The sequence below is a fragment of the Parus major genome, chromosome 11, assembly GCF_001522545.3.
Source record: "Parus major isolate Abel chromosome 11, Parus_major1.1, whole genome shotgun sequence".
NCBI classification, from domain to species: domain Eukaryota; kingdom Metazoa; phylum Chordata; class Aves; order Passeriformes; family Paridae; genus Parus; species Parus major.
The window spans coordinates 8,591,799-8,616,838 of NC_031780.1; the positions used below are offsets into that span (position 1 = coordinate 8,591,799).

At 45.4% G+C, this 25,040-nt stretch overlaps 1 protein-coding gene across 5 annotated transcripts in view; it reads right to left on the reverse strand.

Moving 5' to 3' along the window:
* NECAB2 (N-terminal EF-hand calcium binding protein 2) overlaps nt 1-25,040 on the reverse strand; it is an 85,463-nt gene that overhangs the window by 33,038 nt on the left and 27,385 nt on the right. For all 5 annotated transcript variants that reach the window (XM_015639958.2, XM_033517251.1, XM_033517252.1 and 2 more), the window contains exon 3: nt 1,530-1,638. In XM_015639958.2, coding sequence (XP_015495444.1) covers nt 1,530-1,638 — 109 coding nt within the window. The remainder of the gene's footprint in view (nt 1-1,529; nt 1,639-25,040) is intronic.

Genomic DNA, 25,040 nt, shown 5'->3' on the forward strand with positions numbered 1-25,040 from the left:
AAGGTCATTAAACTTTCTTTGGTTCAGGGAAAGGTAAAGCTCAAGCTGGTCTTCAGTATTTTTGACCTTGGAATAAACTTTGGGGAGTACACACATTGGAAATACATTATTTTGAGAAACCTCTGATTAACTTTGCTCTTGGAAATTCTTCAGCAGTCCCTGTACTGTGTGGATGAGTTTTACAGCTGCTGCTTTGGTGCCAGTGCCCTCCAGCAGCACAATCACTGATTTCCAGGGGATCTTTTGGATGGGTGGTAAAAATGCACCACTCACATGGGCAAAATTCCATCTCCCTGCTGCCAGAAGGCTTTATAATTAACCAGATTATTATTTTTAAATCTCTTGCTTCAAGACGTCTCATTTGAAATAGGATTCTCTTTTCTTCAGCTTTTTGGACAGATTTTTTTCTCCCCAGAGGAATAGGAGTCACACTGGAATATGACTCAGAGCTGGTTTTCATTTGTATTTTCAAACAGACAAAACCACTCAGGCTTTTGGAGACAGATTCCTCTTGGAAAGGGAAACCCCACCAGTGGGTTGTGTCCTTTGTGCTGGTGCCCAGTGCTGCTGTTACCTGCTGGAAAACCATGGCTTTGGGCTGATCCCAAATGCTGCTGGCACCAGACACTGTCAGGGGGCTCACAAACACCTCAGACCCCACCAAAGGCAAAGGCAGGCAGAGGGAGCACAGGGGAGAGGCAGCAAAGACAGAGGGGGGAAGGAAACATCAGCTGCTAATGAGTCTGTCAGCTTAATCTGAGCCTGGCACAGCCTGCAGACACTTGATGCTCAGGGAGAGCGCTCAGGTGCCGTGTTCAGCTTCAACCTTGATGTTATGTCAGACTAAAGGCACACTTAGAGCCCTCCTCTGCCATCATTTTCCCCTGCTGCTGCTGTAGCCATGATGCTGACAGTGCAGGGCTGCTCCTGGGTCCAGTCCTCGCTGCCTTGGCCAGGCTTTGTGTGGCCAGAACAGCCACTTTGGACCAGAGCAGAGGCAAAGCATCCACAACAGGGGCTACAGGCCTTTGGAAGAGCATCACCTTGAGGATAAAGGGGCTCGTTTCTGTAAGTGCTAGAACAGTCACCACTTCCCAGGGGATTTTCTGGATTGGAAGTGAAGGAGGCATGGTCCAGGTGTGGGGGATACAGAGACATCACAAAGAGACAGGATAGGTCTTACCTTAGAGAGATTCACTCTGCTGCCTTTTATAGCACAGCAAAGTTTTTAGATAAAGTGAAAAAGTTAAAGAGGTATTTAAATGCCCACATTAAACTAAGCACTGCTTCAGATGCTGTAAAGGCCAGGTTGCACTACTGGAAATGGCCTGAAAAAACCACCAGGACACAAGAATTCATAATGGCTGTCAGGATGAGACACAAACCAAGCAGAAATGGAGATTTTGCTAAGTTTTGCAAAGTGAGTTGCACTCCTGCAGCCTGTGCAGAGATGAAGCACTGCTGCTGCACACCCCTGCCATGATCCAAATGCCCTGTGAGATGGAAGGGGGTCAGCACATGGAACTTACTTGGTGTTGTCTGAGTCAATGGTATGAAAGAGCTTCTCAAGTTCTTCTTCGTTGAGTGTCCCATCAGAAAAGAAGGCCTGGAACTCCTCCAGGGACAGCTTCCCATCATCTGCAAACAGCAACACAGCTGCCATTAGGGAACAGCAAAGTGAGGGGGCAAGGCTGAAAATCAAGAGTTATTTACAAATTTGAAGATTCACACCAAAATTAGCTCCAACTGTTTCTGCAAAACTGGCCCTCAGCCACTGCAGAGCTCACAGGCCTCAGGGTGGGACCCTGTAGCTCTGGCTGAGGAAGATGCTCCTGGGTATGGATGCACTGGCCATTGGCAACTAATTGGGCTGTAAACCCAAAGCATGGCTCAAATCCAGAGGAGAAACTGGTGAGCCTCATCCTAAAACTGAATTACACTGAGGAAATTATGGAGTGTTTTGTCTACCCTACGTTCAAATGATGCAGGACACTCATTAAGGGACATTTACTAGATAGGAAAAGACCCTGGGCTGGAATTATAACAGACCCAGCAGTATCTTTTGACATCTCCACCCAGCTGCATCCTCTCCACCACAGTTAACTCCCTGCTCTGGACAGAAATGTTACATGGAAGCTATTTCACTGATGTGGAAATCTGGCCTTTCTATGTTATTTCCTATACTGGTCCCAGTGTTAATTTAAACTGGGGCTACTACAGACTCTTTAAATGACCAGGAAGAAAAATAAATTATCAAATTCATATACAAGGGGCTAAAAGAAGGACTCTCACAAGTTTGACTGATTAGGTGACAAAGGCTTACATTTAACTGATAAATCTGGAGCCTTGCTCTGTGCTCTGTGGACAGGAACAGAGCTGGCTGTGAGAAATCTCCTGTGAAGTTCAGCAATAAAGCAACAGGAGAGAAACAAAATAAACTCTAAAGAAACTTTAGTTTACCATTTCTTGTCCAAGATGCTGACACCACACTCTGGTGTGAGGGGAAAACTTCCCCAGGTCACATATTACTTAAAATATTTCCACTCATATCTACAGAAGAATCACAGACTGGAAATGCTGCCTAGTTTGTGGTAGGAAAATGTATCATTTATTATTTAACCAAATCAATAATAAACCCCGTTGTTTCTTTCTCAGGAAATGATGCTAGAGGACAAAATTAGCCAGCTCTCCACACACGCATCAATATTTCTCCCCCAAAGTAAGCCTGCTGCTCCTAAAATGTACCTGCATTGCCAAATGCTAACCCAGTTTCCCTTGCCTGGCATAGACAAATTTAGAACAGTGATAAACTGAGTCTAAGATTCCCATTTAATTGGCAATTATGAAAGGAGCACAGCAGGAGAACAGTCTACAGCAACACTGGGTGAAGAGGGCACCATTTCCAGAGCACCACAATGGCTCATTGAGGACAGAGAGGGTCCAGCTGCCTTTATTGTTTTTCTGCATTCCTTCCCCAAACTGTGCCCTTTTTGCAGGAGGCAGGGTGCAGAATACTAATGCACAGCTCAGGGTCCCAAATCTGCTATTTCTGATTACAGACCACTAAAGCAGCTGTACTTCAGCAAGAACCTATTGCTTGGAGCACCTCAGCAGTGTCACCTGGAGGTTCAGCCAGTGGTGACATCCTGTCACTGAAGGAGTTAAAAAGGCTGTCCAGAGCAGGAGCCCCATCCATCTCCACCTCTCCATATTGCACAACTGGATAAGAAGCCTTTCCCCCTCTGCTCCTGTTTATGCAGTATCCTAGCCAAGATCAAGGTTTGGTTTCTTCTGATCCCGACTGGCAATGAATGCACATCTTCAAGCACCGAGATCAAAAGGATGACAGCATTTCAATCCCACAAGGGCTAAACAATTCTTTATATATGGAACACTTTACCTGCAAACCATAAATCAGTGCTTGTTCACCTTCAAACTGTCCTTCCACACAGAGGGCAGCAGAAATAAATTCCCAGGGAAGTCACATAAATCAACTTACTGGGAAAGAGAAACTGTAGAGTGAAGTGGATTTTTTTTTTTTCAGGAGAGTACTTTGATCTGAATTTACAGTTTGCTTAACTCTGAAAAACACAAGGTTTGAAGCAAAAAATCCACACTCTTTATCTAGTTTACATCTTATAACTTCTTTAATTTTACTCTTCTTTGATTTGTTTTGCTCTGGGTTTTTGAGTTTTTTCTTTTTAGTAATGTGCTCCAGGATGCATTTTTGCTGCAGCCTCTGAAATATCTGTTTAAAATCTGTGCCAAAGCACTCCCTGATTCCTATCTCAGAGTCTCCAGAGAGAACAGGTAGACAGATACCAACTACCATGACAGGTCAGATCACTGGAAACCAACATGCACTGAATTTTTGTTGGCATTTAACAGCCTCAAGTAATGAAAAAACAGGATGATTTAAGGATCTACAGGAAGAAGGAGGTGACAGTGAATTTTATTTATTTTTTATTGTCTGGAGACACCAGAGAACAGAAAGTATTCTGACCCCACAGAATTTGAATGCAAGTTCCAATTTAATTTGCAAGCAGTGCTCAGGACTTCTGTCTCTCCCCCAGCTACCAGCACCAGTCAGCTTAAAGCTGATGGTTATTTAATATAAACTGGAATATTTGTCTGCAAACACACAAAGCAAAAGCCTTTCTGAGTAAGGAGATAATCCTTGAGCTGCATATCTATAATTGTGGAACAGCCTGAGAGCCTGGGTTTGTGGAGCCCAGCAGGCAAAGATGCCTTTAGGGAATTTCAGGGTGATAAGAGGAAGCAGACTGGGCTGGGATTTGCCAATTCAAATTAAACTGTTAGAAAACCCCGGGTGGGGAGGATTGACCACAGTGGCACCGACACCAGGTCCCCAGGCTGGCAGCTGCTGTGATAAGCAAGAGCTGATGGGACACTGTGGTCCAGGAGGAGCCTTATCAGGACACTCCCAGCTTTTTCTGACAGCAGAAGTGTCTATACTCAGTAGAGAATGGAAAAGACTTCCAGAAAGCAGATTTTTTGCAGAAAGCTGCTGGGTTCAAGAGGTACAAATTCTCCAGAGGGACAGGCAGAGCCTCAGTTGGTTCAGCCTCACCCAGGCCCTGCTCTGTAGAGCTGCTCTGGGATCTTTCAGCCCTTGAGAGCTACTTTTGACAGGAAGCATAATGGAAAAATTGAGATCCTTCATTTAATCTTACTAAACCAAATAAAGTTTCCATCATTTTTAAGATCTAGAGATCTCAAAGAGATCTAAAGATCTTAAGATATAGAGATCTAGATGTACACAAATATTTGTGACTTTTTGTCTGGGTAACTGTACTAAAGGCAGGCAACCTATTTTCACTGACTCCCTCCCTCCCCTTTAAGCCCAGCACTTGCAGTTAACACCTAGCTGCCAGCAAGGACATGTGTCACTAACTAGAAATTGCTTCCCTGGCACTGATCGGCTGAGAAAAGAGATAATCAGGCCACAGCTATCCTGCCATCATTTCTTCCTGAGAGAGCAATCTTCATTTTACCCTAGCTTTTCAAAATAATTCAATCACAGGCAAAGACCAAAGCAGATTACCAGCCCAACAGAGTTATCAAAGTTGAAACTAACTGAAGAGAGAAGGACATCAGAGAGAGCATCATAAAGCCCCAGCTGGGATGTTATTGTATCTCCATTTGCCATCATGAAAAGGTGAGGAGTCCAGAAGTGGCTTTTATACCTTCTAACCCACAAAATCAAGCTGTTCTCTCAGCTAACACAGCCCAGGGAAAAAAATCAAACTGAGATCATAAATTGTCCAAAGTATAGGAAATCTGACGGCCGAGTATCTGGAAATTCACTCAGTGATACAAATGGCTTAAAGAAGCTACAAAATAAGGTCACTGTTCTGAGCCTGAGTTTGCTAAATCTGTTTCCAATTACATGAGGATGAGACTGCTCATATATTTTCCAGATATATTATGAATGTATTTCCTAGCTATTATTATTACTGTACTTCATTACTTACTTTTATTACTCTGTGAGTTCTAAAATGCTCTCAGCTCCGCTTACTTGCAAGTGCCCAACAGCTATGGGTAAGTAAATTGGATTTTATTGGGGCTTGTGAATAAAAATGATAACTCTATTTTTTTCTTCTTTCTTTGGGGTATGCATGTGTGGATAAATGAGCCAGCAAGAACAGGGATGGATTCCACCCTGAACCCTTCATCCAGCCTCCTTGAAGCCAGGAGGAGCGACTTTATTCATTTGAATAAAGGGAAATATGGGCTTGAGCTTTCCATCCTGGGATGTTAGGGAAAATTACCTCCAGGCCCACATATCTGATCTGTGATGACCCTTTCCACTGAGCAAAGAAGGGCTGTGTCCTCTGCATCACCCAGCCTGCTCTGAAAAATGCTCTGCAGCCCCTCACCAGTGAGTCAGGTACATAGCAGCCAGAAAAAAAATTATCCACCCACTCCAATTCCAGCCTCACAGTGTTCTGCTGGGGGCAATTGCATTTAGCTGGAAGCAGGGCTGGTGATTCACCTCCAGACCTGGCTGAAGGGGCCGCAGGAGCTCGACAGGAGCAGCACAGCTCACGTTTGGGTGGCTCTGCACAAGGACGGTGCTGCTGCCACTGGAACACAGCTCCTGCAAGTGCCTTTGTTAATGAGATGTAACACACATCATTACAAGGAAATGACTACAATTACAGTAATTTTCTAGCAAAAGAAATTTACAGAATGACTCCAAAAATTTGAAACTTAACTAATGCCCAGCACAGCTGTTTTCACAAGGGTCAGTACCACACCAAGCAATCTGCACAGACAACCTGAGAGACTGATGTTTCCATATAGTGAATAATCCCCGTTTGAAGCACTCCTGTGCGTTTCTAGTGCCAGCTGGGAATGCTAGTGGGACCTCCTGGGTGATGCTGGCACAGCAATGCAAAGGCTGGCACAGAAGGCAGTTTCACATACAAAGCAAGGGATTGAACCTCAGGATCTGGAGTTTTGCTCACTCAACTCATTGCAAAACACTTGATGAATGTGTGCTGGGCACGATCCCCTCCTTTGCCTCCTTGCCATGAGCACAGTTTTGAGGTGGTGTCTCCCACCTCCTGCCAGTGACCCCACAACAGCTCCAGTGTGCAGAGCCCCCAGCGCTCCTCGCTCCGGGGCAGGCTGGGCACACGCACCAAAGCTCACTGGCAAATGCCACCTGCAGCTCTCTTCCAGCTTCACCATCTAATTTGTGCCATGTGTTAATGAAAACCTTTGGGATTTTAATCTTCCCAGGACGTCTTTCCTTTCTGTGCTTGGATGAGGCCTTGGAGGAATGTCGGAGGCACAAAGTAAATGAAAGAATATCCCTCGAGAAGTCAACCAGTTCCCCTCTCTAGTCATTCACCCCAGGAATAAAGACCATCTCTTCTTTGGGAATTTGGTTAACTTTTGTCTTCATCAAAGCACAGACTTCATCAAACAATATTTAGCCAATTTTACACTTCTCCTTTCTTTTCTGCAGCATAGGATGAAGTTCTGTGGTACAACTGAAACTGGGACGTACCCAAAATCTGTGAATGGCATCTGATAGAAGGGCTGTGGATCCTTTTTGTGACTGGATTATCCTGTTCATTTCCATCAAAATAGGGGAAAAGTGACTTTCATTTCAAAATTACCACATCAGCCAGTATAAGATATTGAAGAATAACTTAAAGCCTGATTCTTGTTTAGGGTGATGGGTAATGCTTCATGCAGCAAGCAGACAATGGCTGGGAATGCTCCTTGTAGGACTTGGACTGGAGAAAAATGGGATTTCCATTGTAGTCAGAAAACTGCACCTCATTCCCATCAGAAATAGCCTGGGCATTAAGCAGTGTCCATTAGCATGCCAGAATTTTCCCCAAGCTGTTCAGCTTTTATCATGAAATCAAGCCTTTTGTCATCCTAGAGTTAGAAGTAATTTTGAAATTATTTTTAATGGCAGCTAGAGGCAGTTATCAAATGTAAGCTGGTAGGTAGGGAGACAGGCAGGACAGATATAACACATTTTCCCTCACTATCTTTTGTGAAGACTACTTTTTTCCCACATAATTCTCACCCTGCTGTAATGGCCTGATTTAAATGTGTGTGTGTGTGACGGGGTGGTGGTTTCTGTGCTCACCCACTGTACTGAACTTGGAATTTTTATCACAGGTATCTAGGAATGCCTTCCAAAGAAATTCCTAGTTATTTATAAATTAAGTGCTGGAATTAGATTTCTCCAGGGTGTGAATAGCCTGGCTAGGTTCAATGCAATTGCTGCTTAATAGAAGTTATAGCAAAAATCACCCAAACAGAAAAATATTTGGACAGAAATGCCTGTAGTCCACAAAGCTTTCTCCAGAAAACCATTTTCCTCCAGAAAACAGGAGGTAACCTGGTTCAGTTCTCCTCTCACTATCCAAGTTATTTGCTCTCAGTTTAAAAAGAAAATGAATGTCAATAGCTGATTTCAATGCATTTGCTTCACATCTGTGGCAGCACAAGGAAAGCACTGAGTCAGCCCCTCCACGTGCTGCAGCTCCTTAGTAATTAATGGGAAGTGCAGGTGATGTGAGCCCTGGGACCCTGTGTGCATGAACACACTGCTCTGGCTCAGGGCAGAGCACTGGGAAAACACTCAGGAAAGGAAACCAGAGCTGGCAGTAAGCAACCACCTGGCACAGAATTCATTTTGAGAGGCAATATGTGAATTCTCAATGGGTTCCTTGGGCTCCAGACAAGAGGGGCTGGAGGGAGGTGCCCTGGATGGCTGTGCACCAAGGGAATTTACTGCTCAGTGTCACAGCCCAGACCTCTGGGCTATATGCCATCGACATACAGTATCAAATAAATAAATAAATAGTGCCCTGGTTTTGGTTAGGATAGAGTTAATTTTCTTCCTGAAGGCTGGAACAGTGCTGTGCTTTGGATTTAGTATGAGAATAATGCTGATAACACACTGCTGTTCTAGAGGTTGCTGAAGGGACTGGAGACATACCTTCACCTCTGTTCCTTCACTCTCCCCATCAGCAAATCTCTGTTTCCAAGCTGTTGCAGCCATCAGCAGACCCAGCTTAGCTCCAGACATACAACTGCCACTGCCTCTCAGTTATTTTTCATCTTAGTTGACCTGAGACTGCCTTTTTATATTGGGTGCTATTAAATGGATCACTGACTTTGAACAACCATAGCTTTTTAGCACCTTTGATTTATTTACCCATTTAAAGTCTCTGCCCTGTGAGCTCCACGAGCACAGGCCAGCACAGCAAAGCAGCAGGCTCCTGTGCAGAGCTTGCAGCCTCCTGACCCAAACAGCCTCATTCCCTCTCCCAAAGGCTTTGGTTCTCCACACATCCAAACACCTGCCTTGCTCTCTCCATTGCTGTTCAGTCTCACCCCCTCTCTGTTATCCTGAACATCCACTTCCTTCTTCATTAAAGTGCCTTCAGTATCTCCCCTTCCCACACTGCCCACCTTCTTTTTTTATTTGAACTCTTAGGTGTAACATGTGGCATTGTAGATACAGCTATACAAAATTGGAATTTCTGTTTTAGGGGAGATTGTACAGAGAGAAGTGGATCAACCTTTGATCTCTACCACTTGATCCCCAAAGTTCCTGTTTATTGTCCAGGCAGCCTTGTTGCAGACCCTTCTTCTGTCACCTTCCTGAAACAGCTGTGCAGATTGGATTTTAGGAGACATTTCTTTACTGAAAGGGAGGCCAAGCATTGGAACAGACTGTCCAGGAAAGTGATGGGATCACCATCTGTGAAGGTATTTAAAAGACTTGTAGGTGTGGTACTTGGGGACTCACTGATAGACTCCAAGGGTACTCTATGATCTTAGATGCCTTTTCCAACTTTAATCATTCTGTGATTTAAAAAACATCAGCAAACCTCCTCTACCAATCCCCTGTCAAAGCCATGAGTTACTAGCAGCCTCTCTAAATATTTGATCTAAAGTGAAAATGAAACACAAAGACAGCACAGCTTGCTGTTAATACAAGATTACTCTGTGCTTCAACCATCCCAAAGCAGTAAATCCTGAATTCATCCTCCTTGCATTTAAGGCAAAATTCTTACAAGGTGACCTTGCTAAAAGAGAGCAGAACCTGTCTCCTGCAGTGCCCTGAAAACAACTATTCTGGACAGGAATTACTACAGACAATGAAAAATACAATAAAATAAATAGTAGGAGGAAAAACTGATATTTGGATACTTACACTGAATTATTAAATAGCATAGCTGCTATTTTCCTATGCAAAAAATAGTTAATTTTTATGCATCAGCAAACTGCAGTGTGATACATAATTCCCTGCAAGGTTAAGCATTTCTTTGTGTACAGAATAGAGGTGGCCTGGGAATCACAGAGAGATATTTAAATCTGCTCCTGTGCCCTGCCACATCAAAGCAGAACAATGGGTTTATTTGGGAGACTTTTTTTGCAGTTCCCCACTCACACATCAGAAGCTACACATGGTTTCATGCTGTTGCAAGGCTCTTACTCCTGCCAGGCCATGGTGAACCTCCAGGTACATCCCACTGGATGAAATTTCTGCTGAGAGGCAGAAGTCTTGGGGTGATGGGCAGAGATGTAAAACCACTGCAGCACTTGATGTGCTCTCCTTCAGGTCTCCTACAAGAATAGTGTGGGATCTGGGGGAGATCATGACTTTCTCAACTCCAAGTGGCCTTCACATATCTGAAGAAAAAGCCTCTGAGGAGCTTCCATGAGTAACAGATGTTGCCTCTGCCCAGGCTGGCTGAGGACAGGTCACACACACACACACACCAGTGCCTGGCCTGCAGCAGCAAGGAGGGAAACCTGGGCTTCTCTATAGGGACGAGTCAAAATATCACTTCTTATCAGGTTATTCTTCTTATCAGGTCACTTCCCATCCCTGGAAGTGTTCAGTGCAAGGCTGGATGGGGCTGTGAGTAGCCTGGTCCAGTGGAAGGTGTCATTGCCCATGCCAGGGGATTGGAACTAGGTGAGCTTTAAGGTACCTGCCAACCCATCCATCCCTGATTCTATCATTTACTTTCTTTCCATCTCCAGGTGGGCAGCCAAAAGCTTCATTTCACTGGAAATGAGCCCCTGAAGCTACAGCTTCCTCCTGCACCCAGACAGAGCAGGAGAGGACAACTGATATTCTCAGGAAATTGCTGGAACAGCCACAGCAAGGGCACAGCTGCTCTGCTGTTGGAGCAGAGGTCGGATGTTCTGTGTGTGCCACTGAGTTCAAGGATCAGCTCAGTGCCTTGACAGCAGCAAACCCAGACCATGGGGCTCACACAGCTTTCAGACTCCTTGAAAAGCAGCAGTGGATGCATGACCATGGCAAACAGGAGAGAGAGAAAGAAGAACATTTCAGATACCAGGTGCTTCATCTTAAGACATGTGGGGAAACACCATTACTTACTGACAGTAACCTCACACATTCTTAGAACGCACTGGAGCCTATACACGGCCCCCACACTGTCCCCTGCCAAATTAATGTCCCCACTTCTGACTGAGGACAGCTCAGAACCAAGCTTTAGAAAGGCAATGCATGTAGTTCTGTGCTGTGCCCGAGTGGGAATGTGCTAGCTGAAACATTTGTGAACTATCAGCTCCAGGCAGACTGCCAGCTCCAAAGTTTTCAAACTTTATCATTAAAATTTGGCAGAAACATCAAAAGAAAAAGTAAACCTGGAATGATTGATCAGGAAACTTCAATCAAACCAAAGCAGAAGCCAACACTCCCAACTCCAGCACACCCCAGCTCTGCAACAGCCTGTTAAATCCAGATTTCTTGGAAAGCTCAGAAACAGGCACCAAACAGCCCTAATTCCCCTCTGTTCCTCATTAACCAGCCTTCTCACTTGTTTTTTTTTTTTTAACGTGCAGATAGATGAATATTTCAGAGGGCCAAGGCAGGGTTTGCACTATTTTCAGTTCATTATACCCAGCACTCAGCTTCAAAATGAAAAGGCAAGTGTTTGAGCAAAGAGGAAAAACTGATGAAAATGCATTATTTTACCTCTCAGAAGTGTGGTCCTGGTGTGGCCAGGGCATGGCAGGAAGAGACCCTGCGGCTGAGGCTGTTCTTGGCTGGGCTTGCAGCACCACACTGGATCTGGGCAAATTCTGGTGATGCTGCCAGAGGCTGCCCTGTGAGCAGCTCAGCTGGGGTCACTGCTGCCAGCTCCATGGGATCTGTTTGTGGGGATAACTGCTGCCAGCTCCATGGGATCTGTTTGTGGGGATAACTGCTGCCAGCTCCATGGGATCTGTTTGTGGGGTCACTGCTGCCAGCTCCATGGGATCTGCTCATGGGCATCACAGCATTTCAGCTACCCAGGGAAGCACAGTGCTCATCTAAGGGAACTGCTGAAGGTAAAACTGTAACACTTGGTTTGATTTCCCGATCTCTGACAGCAGAAGTAGCATTTCAACATAACTGAAGAATTCAGTACAACAGCCAAAAGCAGTGCCCAGGGTGCAATGACCATGCTGGGTCCCTGTGTGATGGTGGTGCATTAAGAATGAGCCGTGGGCAAGTCTGAAAACTCACCTGGCTTATGTCACTGCAACAGTTCCCCTGTGACTTTATTTCCCCCTTGTAAAATAAACATTATTCTGTACTTAGTAAAACCCTTGCAGAGGATGAGAAGCAGTGCTCTGAGTGACCTTTCACTAACACTGAGCAGAGGAAGGCAGCGGGGCTGTTTCCATGTGGTAGCCACTGGAGTTGTTGACTGTTGACAAATTAGTAGCAAATTACTGCAGATTAGAGAGCTACAAACTCATCGCTTTCTGCAGTCCCATGAAACAATATCCAGATTGCATTGGCAGCATCAACAGTTTTCCATTCAGCTAACAAGCTGCGCAGAGATGAAGACAGCAAATTAAACTAACACGAAAAGCAGATTCCTCATTTGCATTCTCTGAAGGCAGAAGAAGTTTCCCTCCAGCTTTATCATCTGCAGTGTACAGGACATCCAGCTCCCTGTGCCAGGGCTCAATAGGTGCTTGAATATCAAATGCAGAACCTGCATAATTAATTGCTTGCTTCTCATGTTAACTCCTGAACCGTGAAGCCCAGGTGTAAGCCTACCACACTGACCTCCTGCAACACTAATGTTTCATTTCTTGAAACTCAGTGGTCCCAAAATCCCTGTTTAAAATAAGCTTCAGGCTCTAAACAAAATGACTGCTCATGTTTGATGGTCCCTCTCTGAGAAACCCCTTTGCCAAAGGCTAATATTTTTGGGGGTAGTCTTTGCTTCAGCATAAATGAAAGCCAAAGAGGTCCCTCCCCACAGGATGCCCTTGCAGGTCTCCAGCATGGTCTGCCCTGGCTCCCCACGGCTGCACAAGGAGAGCAGCCAAGCCAAACCTCATTCAGTCCACCACAGCTGCTCCTATTTTTATGCTCCCCCCTAATAAGCTTCTGCAATTCCCATTGATTTTCACAGTGAAAACATAAGCCCTATGCTCAATGTCTCCAGCCATTTGTCCAGGGCAGGGTGGGTGTCTCAGCCCTGTCAGAGATATTTAACATCTCTAAGGCAAACAATGCAGATCTTTCCTACCGTCTTTCATCCTTTTGCTCCAGCAAACCGTCTGAGCAGCACAGAACAGAGCAGTCCTGCAGGGAAGGCACATCGGCTTTGACAAGATTGCAAAGAAAAAACAAAACCTAAATACGTTTTTCTGCTCCAGCAAATTAAACTAGCACCTCTTTAATCACTGATTTCTACTTTTAACAAAGCTGCAGCATTAATATCTTCTGTAGTTTGTTAATTTCAAAAGTAGGTTATAAAACCCCCAGAACTCTTATTCACCTTATCGTTTATGGGAGGAGAAAGATAAGGTGTTTTACTGCCTTTTCTGCAATGACCCATGCAGTAGAGACTAAAGTACAGATGAAAAACCACAAATTTAAACAAATGATGGAAACAATAAGAACAAGAATCACTGCAGTGGGAGCAGACACCTCCCCTGACCCACACCCCACGGCAGTGGTTTCACAAGTAGGTCTCATTCAGATCATCCCCCAGCACCTCTCCACCAGCTCCACCCCAGACCAGACTGCAAAAGCAGGCAATCCCCACTGGTACCAGCTCAAAAGGCAGAGGTAAACTTGTGTGACAACTCAAAATTCCTACTGTGAAGCACCCCCTGGTCCCCGCCCATCTCAGCATCTCCCATCAGTTCCTTCTGTCCTCAGCATCCCTGCCACTGACTCCGGGGCTCTGTGATTCAACCCAGCCAGCCTTAAATTGGCTAAAGCTAAGATGAGGAAAAAAGGGGTATCTGAAGGACAAGGTCACTGGAAAAATGCCTACAAGTTTGTTTGTTTGTATGTTTTTTCCTCCAGGGAAAAATGGGGTCATATGGCTTCTCTTCTTAAAGAAAGCTTTCAAAGGAACATTTGAAAATCCCAGACCTAAAGTATTTCAAGTTTTGTTTCAGTTTAATCCTTATATCTTCCCCTGAACTCTGACAACAGCCTCTCTTTTAGTTTACTTTTCCACAGCAAACCTGAACCAGTTGTCACTGAGTTCCTAAATAGGAAAAGAGGAGAAAAAACCCTCCATTGCAGTTTTTCATTGAAAACTGAGCACCACAAATGCACAAACCACTGGGGCCACCCGTGCATGGGACTGCTTCCTATCGCAGTTCTGGGGAAGGGTCTCCCCACTCACTCACCCTGCTGCAGCTCATCAAAATGCTTCTTTGGGAGGCTGTGTTTCAGAGAAGTCTTTGTGAATTTTTAATGCCGTGTGCTACTTAGCGTTTGCTGAATTCACAATTTTTCCACGCCATCTCAGCAGCATCTGCTGCAGCCATGCGACCTGGAGCAGCACACAGCCTTTCCCAGCATAACTGAGGACCTGGCAGCAGACAGATCCCAAGGAGAGGCCCATGGGCAGTGCAGGGAGATACTTCCAGACCCTTCTGCAGAACCTTGTGAGGCACCAAGCCAGCATCCAGCTTTAAGCTGGATTCAAGTGGTGCTCTCATGGGAGCACAGAGCAGCACTGCTCACACTGGCATGCTGTAACCCAGTAAACAGCACTGTCTGCAGCCTCTGCACAGGGAACTGTGCTCTCATCTCCTCTTTTCTCTTTAAGGTCTTACAAAGCCCAGAGGCGAGGTCTGGAGAGCAGAGGGAGGAAGCGCTGGATGTGAAAAAGCAGCTGGGAAACCAATGCACTGTGCAGAAGGAGGAGAAAAAGGGCAATGTGGGCCATGAAAGTCAATACACACAAGCTGTCTGGCATAAGGAGGAAGCATGACCCTTCTGCTTTTGGCAGAACCGAATTTACACGAGAGGGCAGTGGCACTGAGGGCCTCCAGCCCTTGGGGTGATGCTTAACAGTTTCCAAGATAAACCACGCTCATATGAGCTCTCCTCTGCTTCCCCAGGCTCTGGTAAGAAAATCACTGGAATCCTTTTGTAGTTTTTTTTAAAAGAAACAACATCAAAAAACCTCCCACTAGAATCCAACAGCATCTGGATTTCACAGGAGTGCCATGCCAGGAAATGCCATACAAGAAAGGAAATAGGATAGGAAATCCAAATTGCTTCTACTTTTTTTTTTCTTTTTTTGCCCCCAAAGCTGAGGAACCCTAAATTGGAAACACAGCCCTGCTCTATTCTGCTTAGGAGTACAGAGGTACTACAGCTGGAGTAAAGATAACCCAGCAATCAAGAGAGAAAACTCAGGAGCCACTCTGCTCATGGACAACTCACTGCAGGCTGCCTGGCTTGGCAATAGAAACGCTTGAGGGAACTCTGCACTTCTTTGATACACTGAGCATTATGAGCTTTAGGTAATGAAATAGAAAATGGTAGGTTTAGCCCTTGATGATATCTCCTGTGATGTTTGATCAAACCCTCCTTGTGTGGAGGAGGTGATTTATTAGCAGAGATTGGACCCATTTGAAGAAAGAAGCATCCTGGTGCAGGAGAAGGCTCATCTGAGAGCTTCATCAAAGCAGCAGTTTACAGAGAGACTTTCTGTCTCCCAGCACTACCAGCTCACATGTCAGTGCCAAACTTGCCATGAAATAGCTTTCCAGAAAGCAGATAAGCATCATCACAGCCTTGGAGGAGCACAGCTCTCTGCAGGTTCTCCTTTGCAGGAAACCCACTAAAATTTCCTGCCTTCCCAAACTATTAGCACAGGCTGGATTTCTACACTGGTTCAATGCACAAAGCCATGAGTGAATTCAGCAGGATTTAGCACCCCTCCCACAAAGGGACCTGTTTGCCTCTTTGTACACATGAGAGTACACATTTGCGTTTCATTTACATAAAAAATAAAAAAGGACTTAATAAGCTAAGAGATAAAGAAAAGAGTCCTCACAAAACCAGTGGAGCTGGTGAGGGCCAGGGTGCTGCTCAGGCCATGCTGTGGTTGCCTGCTCAGAGGATTGATGACATTGGTGTGGGAGATGTCACAACATTTGCTGTTTCCTTCTATGGCCACCTTAATTAAGGAGAGGCTAATTCCAAACGTTGCCTGTCTCTCTCACGGGCACACTGATGTGCTTCTGTGGAGAGAAGGAAGCTCACAGTCAGCTCGGTGGTTTCCTACCTGCCCAAATCCCATGGGATGTCTGTGCCACAGAGCAGCGAGGCTCCTGATGCAAGATCAGCCTCTGAATCTGCACCGGGTGCTGCTGCAATGGCTGTGCACTGAGAAACTTTAATCCTCATTCTTGTTTTATGAAAGGATCAAAATGCTCAGCATGCTGACAATTCAAAGGTTTAGCACAGGAAATGCGAACTGCAGGCTTAAAATGTGAATACTAAAACTCTGGAAGACAAACACTAAAAATAAAAAAACCCTACTCATGCTGTACTGCAATGGCCCAGTCCTGTTCTGTACTGATTTATGAATATAAGAAAACTGCTTTCTTTTACAGTGCCTTGGCTATTAGGCCACTTGCTGTATGAATACATTTGCTCAGGTCGGTGTGGGGCCCTCAGAAAGAGCACAAGGGAAGGGAGCCAGTGGCCCAGTGATCCGGAGTTTAAGGCTCTTGATAGTGAAAAATACATGGATCTGTTTGCCCTGCTAAATCTTTCCTTCATCTGCAGGCAGCCCCCAGCCGGGTTTTGCTGTGAGCAGCCTGAGCTCTCGGGCAGGGGATGCTGTGTCTGGAGAGGGCTCAGGCTGCCCGGAGGGAGCAGGGACATGTCACAGCTGCCACCCCACGGCCTAGCTGCCAGCAGGGCAGCTGTCCCTCAGCCTCCCGTCCGCCTTTCTTTGCCCCCTTATTCACCCCCCAGAGGGAGGAGAAATGGAAAATGGGGACAGCATCAGGTGTCCCTCCTCGCTGGGGTATTGCAAATCCGTCTTTTTAGGAAACATCTGCAGAAATTGTCTTCCCAGGCAATGAGGCAGCCCCAGGCCTGGTGTGAGGGACACGGCAAGGAGCGAGCACAGCGTTTGCTGAGCAGCGGTCACCTCCCCCTGCCCGCTGACCTTTAAAATGTCAGGCACCTCATTTAGAAAGCAACAATTGGGTTTGAAAAGTTTTAAGGCTCTGTGTCCTGCTCCAGCCAATTTTGCAGACGGTGCACTGCAAGAACGTCTCCCACTGCTTGGTTTTTTCCTTTCCCCTTCATCTCCCTAGGATTTCAGCATTTAGCACCTCGTTCTCTCACGCTGCTCTTGTTATAGGAGGATTTAATATTCCTGACTATAGGCAGCCCCACTCTTATCATTTCTTTTCAGTTAATTCTTCCTCCAGTTAAATGCTAGAAAACCATTTTCCCCTTTGATTTCCAGTTTAGGGAAACCTTCTGCAAGATCTAAACTCTGCTCTTTTCCTACAACTACATTACAGGATGCAGGAGAGAGGAAAAAAATTTAGTTCCTTTCTTTGAAAAATATAAATATTTTATCTCGTTTTTACAGTCTTATGCAAGTGCTTCCATTTATAGCACACAGTTCTTTCCCCACTGTTTGACACATACCAAGCATATTAATTGATACCACTATCACTCCAGCTACAAAAGGATAACAAGACAATTCTGCACATGGCTGTGTTTGCATTTAGTCAAAGTCTGAGCTTCATGAAGCCCAGGGACAATCATGCGTTCCCCATTCCCTACCTCAGGTCTCCACTTTGAAACCCAGACAGGCAAGTTGTGTCCTCCTGCCACTCAGCTTTCCAGGCCGAAGTATTTCGAATTAATTCATGGTCCCTTCCTGCCCCTCCATCCTTTCCTCTTATCCCACCCCATGGGGATGTCACAGGGGTCAATGAGTGCTGCACTTTTGCTCTCTGCAGATGGTGCTGATGCCAAGGAAGGTGGCAGCGTGGTGCCATGGCAGCTCTGCAGCTGCTCCTGCCTGCCAGGGTGCAGATTGCCCCATTTTTATTTTTATTTTTATTATTATTATTATTCACTGCACAGCCTATTAACATGAATACACTGGTAAAGATTTTGATAAATCTTGAACATGTTGCCAGTATTAATTCAACCTTTTTTAGAAGGTGGGGAGGAATGTATAAAGAAAAAAGAAAGCAACTGATGGTAGTACAAAGGCAAGGAAGGAAAAGCAGCCTTGCTTAACAAAGTGTAGCATGTACAAAAGCCAGCAAACCAGCCAGCTGGAAAAGTAACATCTCCACAATGAACAGAAAATCCTTTGGAAAGGAAAATAAGGCTCAGCGCACTTATTTTTGTTTGCAGATCAGGCACAAGCCTGTTCTTTGGTGCTGGCACAGCAGAGCAATACACAGCCAAATCACCGTGTGCCTAAAGCAGAGGTTCTGTGGGCTCCTGGAGTACTGAGGCTTAAGGAAAAGAACCCCCACGTGTTTGTGCAAGGCACCAGAAGCACCCCAAAGTCACACTCAGCAGAGCCTTAAAATGGGTTAGAAAGCCGTGAGCAACAAGGGCTGAAGGCACTCAGATCTGCACCGTGGGCTGGGGGCCTCAGAGCCAGCATCCACCTCAGGCAGAGACTTGGCAGCAGGAACAGATCTTGGATCCAACCCCCAGGTCCATCTGAGTCGCTCCTTGAGCCCCAGCCCAGCTGCACCAGCCCTTTAAAGTTCTGCTGAGGGGCAGCAGGAGCGCGGCCAGAGCATCTCCCTCTGCAGCTGGCACAGCTCTGCTTGGCCAACACGCTTCACCTCTGCACTGAGGCTGCAGCAGGGACACAGAAGAGAAAGTTCCACTCAAAAAATAATTCAAGATTATTTCCACCTCTAAAACTGTCTGAAAGAGTTGCAGACTTTTTCCAGAGCAGCACACCACCAGCCATGAAACCAAAGGCACTCAGGCTCCTGCTTCTCAGCCCATAAAGATCCATTTTCACTCTTGGCTAACACATGAAAAAAAGATTAGCTGTTCCTGCCCCTCAGATTATCCTTGCTGGGAGTTAGAGATGTGGATGTATCTTTGTTTCAGCTTCAGATATGCCTTTCCCCACTGCAAATCAGTAAGACACACCCTTCTCTCACATGTATGTTATGTGGTACTTTAGAAGAGTAAGAAAGATAAGAGGAAGAAAAGGATACAAATGATTTATAGCTGCTCCTGGCCAATTGCCTGAACACAGGCTGCCAGAACATATTTTCTCTCAATTGTCTGGCAAAAATTGCTAGCACATTATGAGGATAACTTGCAGCAGTGTATTTGTTCTGGATTCAATTTTTGCCTTATTTAATCTTAATAGCTGTAATAAAAAATCTTCAATAAATACAGCTGATCTGCAGAAGATACCTAATTAAAAAGGATGCCAGAGCCCAGTGCTGTCCCTTGTTCCCACAGCAACAAGAGCAGAGGAGAGCACACAAGCAAAGAGGCAAAAGAAGTGCTTTTCCTCCACTGAGGATCTGCTCCACTTCCCCTGAGGAAACTTCCCAGGGATTAAACTTAAAGGCAAACATAGGATAGCCCTGCTTCTGAGAAAAAGGAGTAGCAATAGAAGCTCCTAGGGAGATTAGGTGGTGTAGCGAGAGAAATAACGTGAGCTGAGGGTCACACAAGAAGCCTGTGGTGGTGGCAAAGGCATTTTGAGGAGTGCCCACACTCATCAGCTCCTCCTGGGTGTGTTTTGTCATTCTACACCCCATCACTCCCGAGGAACACTGTGGGAGCACACAAACCACACCACTGCTCCAGGTCAGAGCAGGGTAAAACATCCAGGCTGGAGCATCTCTCCAGCAAAGGCAGCACCTTGCACCAGCCCTCCTAAGGGGGATTCATTGGATTAATTATTGGATTAATTATTATTTGATTAATTATTAATTATTAATTATTGGATTCATTAATTGAAACTTTGATTAAAATCATCTCACAGGCCCCCCATGCCCCAGAATGCTGTTTGGGAAACACCTCTGGCACTGACACTCCCACCAAGGGAGCAGGACAAAAACAGACCTTTTTTAATCTCAGTTATGGCACATGTTTAATCTGACAAGATACTACAACCAGTCAAGATGCAAAAGTCCTTTGAAGGACTTTAAAACTGCATATCTGTAAAAAAAAACCAAAAACCAAAAAAAACCCACCAAACCAAAACAACAATAACATTAGCAGAAGAAATATCAATTTGCTATATCTGCTTTGAAAATTTTCCCTTTGAAAAGCAAGATGATATATTAATGAGATAGATCAAAAATCATTAAATCCTCAATGTCCATCATTTCCCTGACTTGCCACTATAGCCAGAGCTTTCCCTTTGCCTTGTGCAGCCACGTCCATGCAGAGCAGAGTTTCCTGCAGATCCCCTCCTTTCCTGGAGCAGGAGCACACGCTGGGGTGAGGCTGGGCCAGCACTCACACCTACGGCTCATCTCCACAAGCTCCCCTGTGGCAGGAGAAGTGCCCCATTCCCCAGCAAACCTGCACTGCTTTGGTCCCTGCCCACAGGTATCAGGTGCTGCTGGTGCAGCCAAACCTCAGCAGACCCACGGAGTGCTCGTGGCTGTCACATCTCCAGTGTGCTCAGCTACTTTGCCTTTATCTCCCCTTTGGTGTCTGGTCACCTGTTTGTTAACTAACCCAATCCAGACCATTAGGGACATTCCCAGACAAGGAGCTGGAATTAGTTCAGGGCTTGTGTCATGAACTCAGAAGAGATGTCAGGGCAGATTGCAACTGACAAAAAAATTATATGAATATAATGTTTCAACTGAAATTACTCAGGATAACTACAGCCGTATCTCTCCAGGTCAACAATCATGCTCCAGAAAAAACAGGGCAAGAATCACCATTTTTAAAGCACTCTCAATAAAGCTTACATTTTTTGGGTCAGGTTTACAAGTAGGCAATAGCTCTATAAGTGTTTTGTCATGCCCTTTCCTGGCTGTCATTGTGCCATGTACACACATTTGCTCTGCAGCCCCCAATTAAATCTCTCAGCTTTGGCTCTGGAAAGAAACATCTTTAAAAATCCTCTCAGCTAATTGAGCAGCTTTTCAAAGCCTCCTCGGTATACCACAATCCCTTATTCCCCCTCTCCACAACTTGCAACATGGTCATTAAATCTTTTACAATAATCTATCCCGTTTACTCCTGTCCAGCTGAAGCCTCATTAGAAGCTTGCAGAAGAAAACCCACATCTCCCAATCCACAAAGAGAAGACAAAAATAAACTCCATTTTCTTTGGGTTGCACTGTGTGTCAGACCTTCATGGGCACACTTCAAACTGAGAGGAGCCCTTGGAAGCGCTGCCCTCGGATCAAATGCTCAGCCCCTGCTGCCAGGCTAAAGCAGTAACCTCTGCTCCCATCCCCTCCCTGCATCTCCCAGGGACATCACAGCTGCTGTTTGTCTCCAGCCCTCCCTACTAAAGGAATTGAAAGGAGGAGCTGAGAGAGAGGATGGCTAGAGCAGAGAAAGACCATCGCCTGTGAAAATGCACAGGCAGTGTCACGCACACAGAGCCTGTCCCTGAGGCTGGACACAGCCACCCTGCCCCACTGCCCGGGCCATGGAGCAGAGCCCAAACACGGGCATCTCTGTGCCCTGCCAGATCAGCACTTACTGAGCACAGGGAGCAACAGCTCCTGAGGGCAAGAGGATTGATGAACCACAGGAACAGGCTCGTGGGCAGGCAGGCTTGAACCTCTAGGAGGGACAAACACAGACAGCAAGAAGGCTCAGCTGATGGATCAGACTGGAAATCCATGTGTGGGGCAGACTGGTGGGTTTCCAATGCAAAAGCTCTGATCTAGTCTGCTCCTCCACATCTGAGCACTGTGAGTGTGGCCCAGCAGAGAGCACAGGTCAGCAGTGGCCCAAGAGCTGACACTTCTGCCCAGACAGTGCTCACGGGAAGATGATCCTTCAGGTCAGCAGCATCATCTGAGTTTTTAATGGGCTGAGGTATAGCCTGATGTGAAAGTGTAAAAGTGTTTGGGTGTCTGACTGACTCTGAGGGTCAAATCCATTTCTTGCCAATGGCAGAAATGTCAGGAAGCCTTGAAGGTTACAGCAGTTAATAGCTTTTACCATGGGTTTCGCTCAGCAGCTGAATTTTTTGAGAAAGAGTAGAAAGAAAGGCTCAGCAGCCACTAGAAGAGATGGTGCTGGGCACAAAGGGCAGCCAGGAGCTGCCAGCACAGCCCTGAAGTGGAACAACGTGTGGTTGAATATATTTTACAGGCACAAGGCAGCAAGCACCACAGGCAGCAAGCATGCCTGAAGGAGGCTAAATATTAGGGAAAGCTGGTTTTCTAAGTTTTTCATTAAGTCAGGTTTGACTGCAGGTTTTACAGCAAAAGGGCAAGGACACAGGAGATGGCCACCTGCACTGCAAAGTACATTGAAAAATGAGGAAAGGGCACTCTGCACAATATGAGTCAGGCACCTGGGATATCAGAGATCAGCTGAAGTGTCAGCAAGGCAGTTGCACTCTGTTTAAACAGAGGAATATTCCCAGCTCGTTAGAACCAAGCAATTCCATTCCCTGCTCATGGTGGTCACGCTGAGACCAATAGTGCCTCCACTGCCCACTGGCCATGAAGGATCTCGCAGTACTTTCTATTTTGGCTGCCTGTTCTCTCAGCAGGAAAAGGCTTTAGGAGCAGGACAACAGAAATAACAGTTTTGGACAGTAATCGGCCATAAATTGATGCTGTGCAGAAATAGGTGGAATATGGGCATTTCTGTTGTGGAAATAAAAGTTTATGTACTGTCACATCATTGAGTTGAGTTCTTGGGGGAGTTTCTGGGCCGAGTCCAAACCTTTCCCAGCTCAAACCTTCTCTGACTTAAGCCTGGCACTAAGAAAACCATATGTGGGCCTGATTAAAACCAGGCTGCTCCGTAACTCAGCCTGTAGCACATGAGGGTGCAATTGTTAATAAAGTTCTCACCCTGTGCACCCAATCCAAGGTCTTCTCTGCAGAATTAAAGTAATCCAGGAAAAATAAAAGGCAGCCCTGAAAGGGCATGAGCAGATGAGAAGTGCCCTTTCAAGCCAATCAAAGATGAAAATCAAATCACTGAATCTTTTCCTAGGTTCATAGTGATAAAGGGTGGATAGAAGTACTGGACACATCTAATGACAGCCTGTAAAGCGTGGCCAGCAGACACCTTTCACAATTCCTACATTATCTCAAAATTAATCTTCTGGGGGATAGGTTTGTTTATTATTTTAAGAACAGCATGTCCCAGTTTAAACAGATGTTGTCCCTTCCAAACCACGTGCTGTGAACTTTGTAAGGGCTTGGAATGGTAACTGAGAGAGCTTGGGAATGATACAGGAGTCCAAATAACTGAAATCAGATTCAAACTTTCTCCTTGTAAATAAAGGTCATTGCACAGTCTTACAAGGTGGTTTTTGATTGTCACATGAAACCTAGACTATCTAAATGCAAATCTTTTCTTATTTACTTAAAAGACAAATACATTTAGACTGGTCATCTGACCATGGAAGAACCTATCAGATTTATCCATTTTACAAAGCCTGATTCATCACTGAAATTTTCTGCTTATATGTGGGTGGCTGCTAATACTGGTTTTGTTATGCAAGAATTATAAATATTCTCACTGAGAACTAATGACTTAATTTAGATGCACCAGCAGGATACGAATAGCTCAAGGTTTTCCCAGCACATGAGGAGCAGTAGCCATGCAGAAGGTAATTACCTGGGTCTAGAAATAAGTGGTTTTCAAGAGTGATAGCCCATTAAAGCAGGCACTGCAAAACACCCAAGAGGTCACAGTTAAAGCACAATTCACCATAGGGGAAGACTTGTGGCTGTGGAAGACTTGTGTGCAATAAGAAGCTTATTAAGTGTTCAGGATCTTTTTATTCTGATATTATTTATATATATCTGGAGTTATCAGTGCCCTAACTTGGCATCTTTTTAAGAACCAATAAAAGCACCCAAAGTTACAATGCCTTAATTTTTCTTCCTTGATGCCTTGAAAGCCTTGTTATTGAAGTCCAAGTTGCTTATCACCATTCAAGTCCTGTGCAAAGGTATTATTTAAAAGGGCCTCAAATTCACAGGGAAACAGGGGAAGATAAGTATTTCAAGTCTTAAAAACAACTTGTGGACAACTACCTAGCTAAAAATGGGGTCTTTGGATCATCTGCTCACCAGTGATAATTTTCTCCATCCCTCTCTCTGTGAATTTCTCTGCTCCCGCACTACCAGAACTGAAGAGGCATTTTCACTCCATTTTTCCCCAATTTTTGTACTAATAACTCAGGATCAGCAAGGGGCACTCTCAGAGTGAAAGGAAGAAAAGGAAGCATTTACACAGTAACCTGTGTCTGGTTGCACTCATGCATTTGAACTCTAAGCACATCCACAGACAAACACACATTTCTTCCTACTTTAGACTCACTAGAGGGACTCAAAATAATTTCTCTGGGCAGGGTCTGGAAAAGGTGGGTGAGACTTTGAGAGCTATTACCACTAAATATCCTGCAAATTCCCCAGATCAAAGTTCTCAGAGGAACTGTCTCTGCCTACAAACACAACACAGGACAGGCACACAGCATTTGTGAAGGGCTGGAAATTGCTGGTAGCTTCACCTGTGTTCCTTTGGAGACCCACTACACCAGGATTCATTCAGCCTTCTCCCTTTGCTGAAGGCCCAGGTCTCTCCCTGCTCTTCCACCGCCATCCCTTCATCAAGAAAAACAATCCATAGGACAAACCTCACTCTTTTCCTTTGGGTACTGGTGTTTAACACGACTGATTTCTACTCAGGTGACACTTAGGACATGCCTTCTTGAACATTATGAAGAACTTGAGCTCTTGGACCTCTCAAGCTGGGGCTGAGAGATGTGCCTGAAGCTTTTCTCTTGCTTGGTTTTGTTTTTCTGCCTTTTTCCAGCTTTTGGAGCCTGTGGGGTCCCCATAACAGGGGGTCAGCAGTGGCATCACAGCCACAAAGCCACCATGCAGAGCAGCACTGCCACTTTATGTGTAAGCAGCAGAGCTCCCTCTCCTCACAAGGGCACAACCCCACTCACAGCTGACCAGGCTCCTTGGCCAGCTTGTTGTGATGCTGATGTGCAAAGCTATTTATGTTCCCTTCTTGTCAGGAGCTCCCTGTG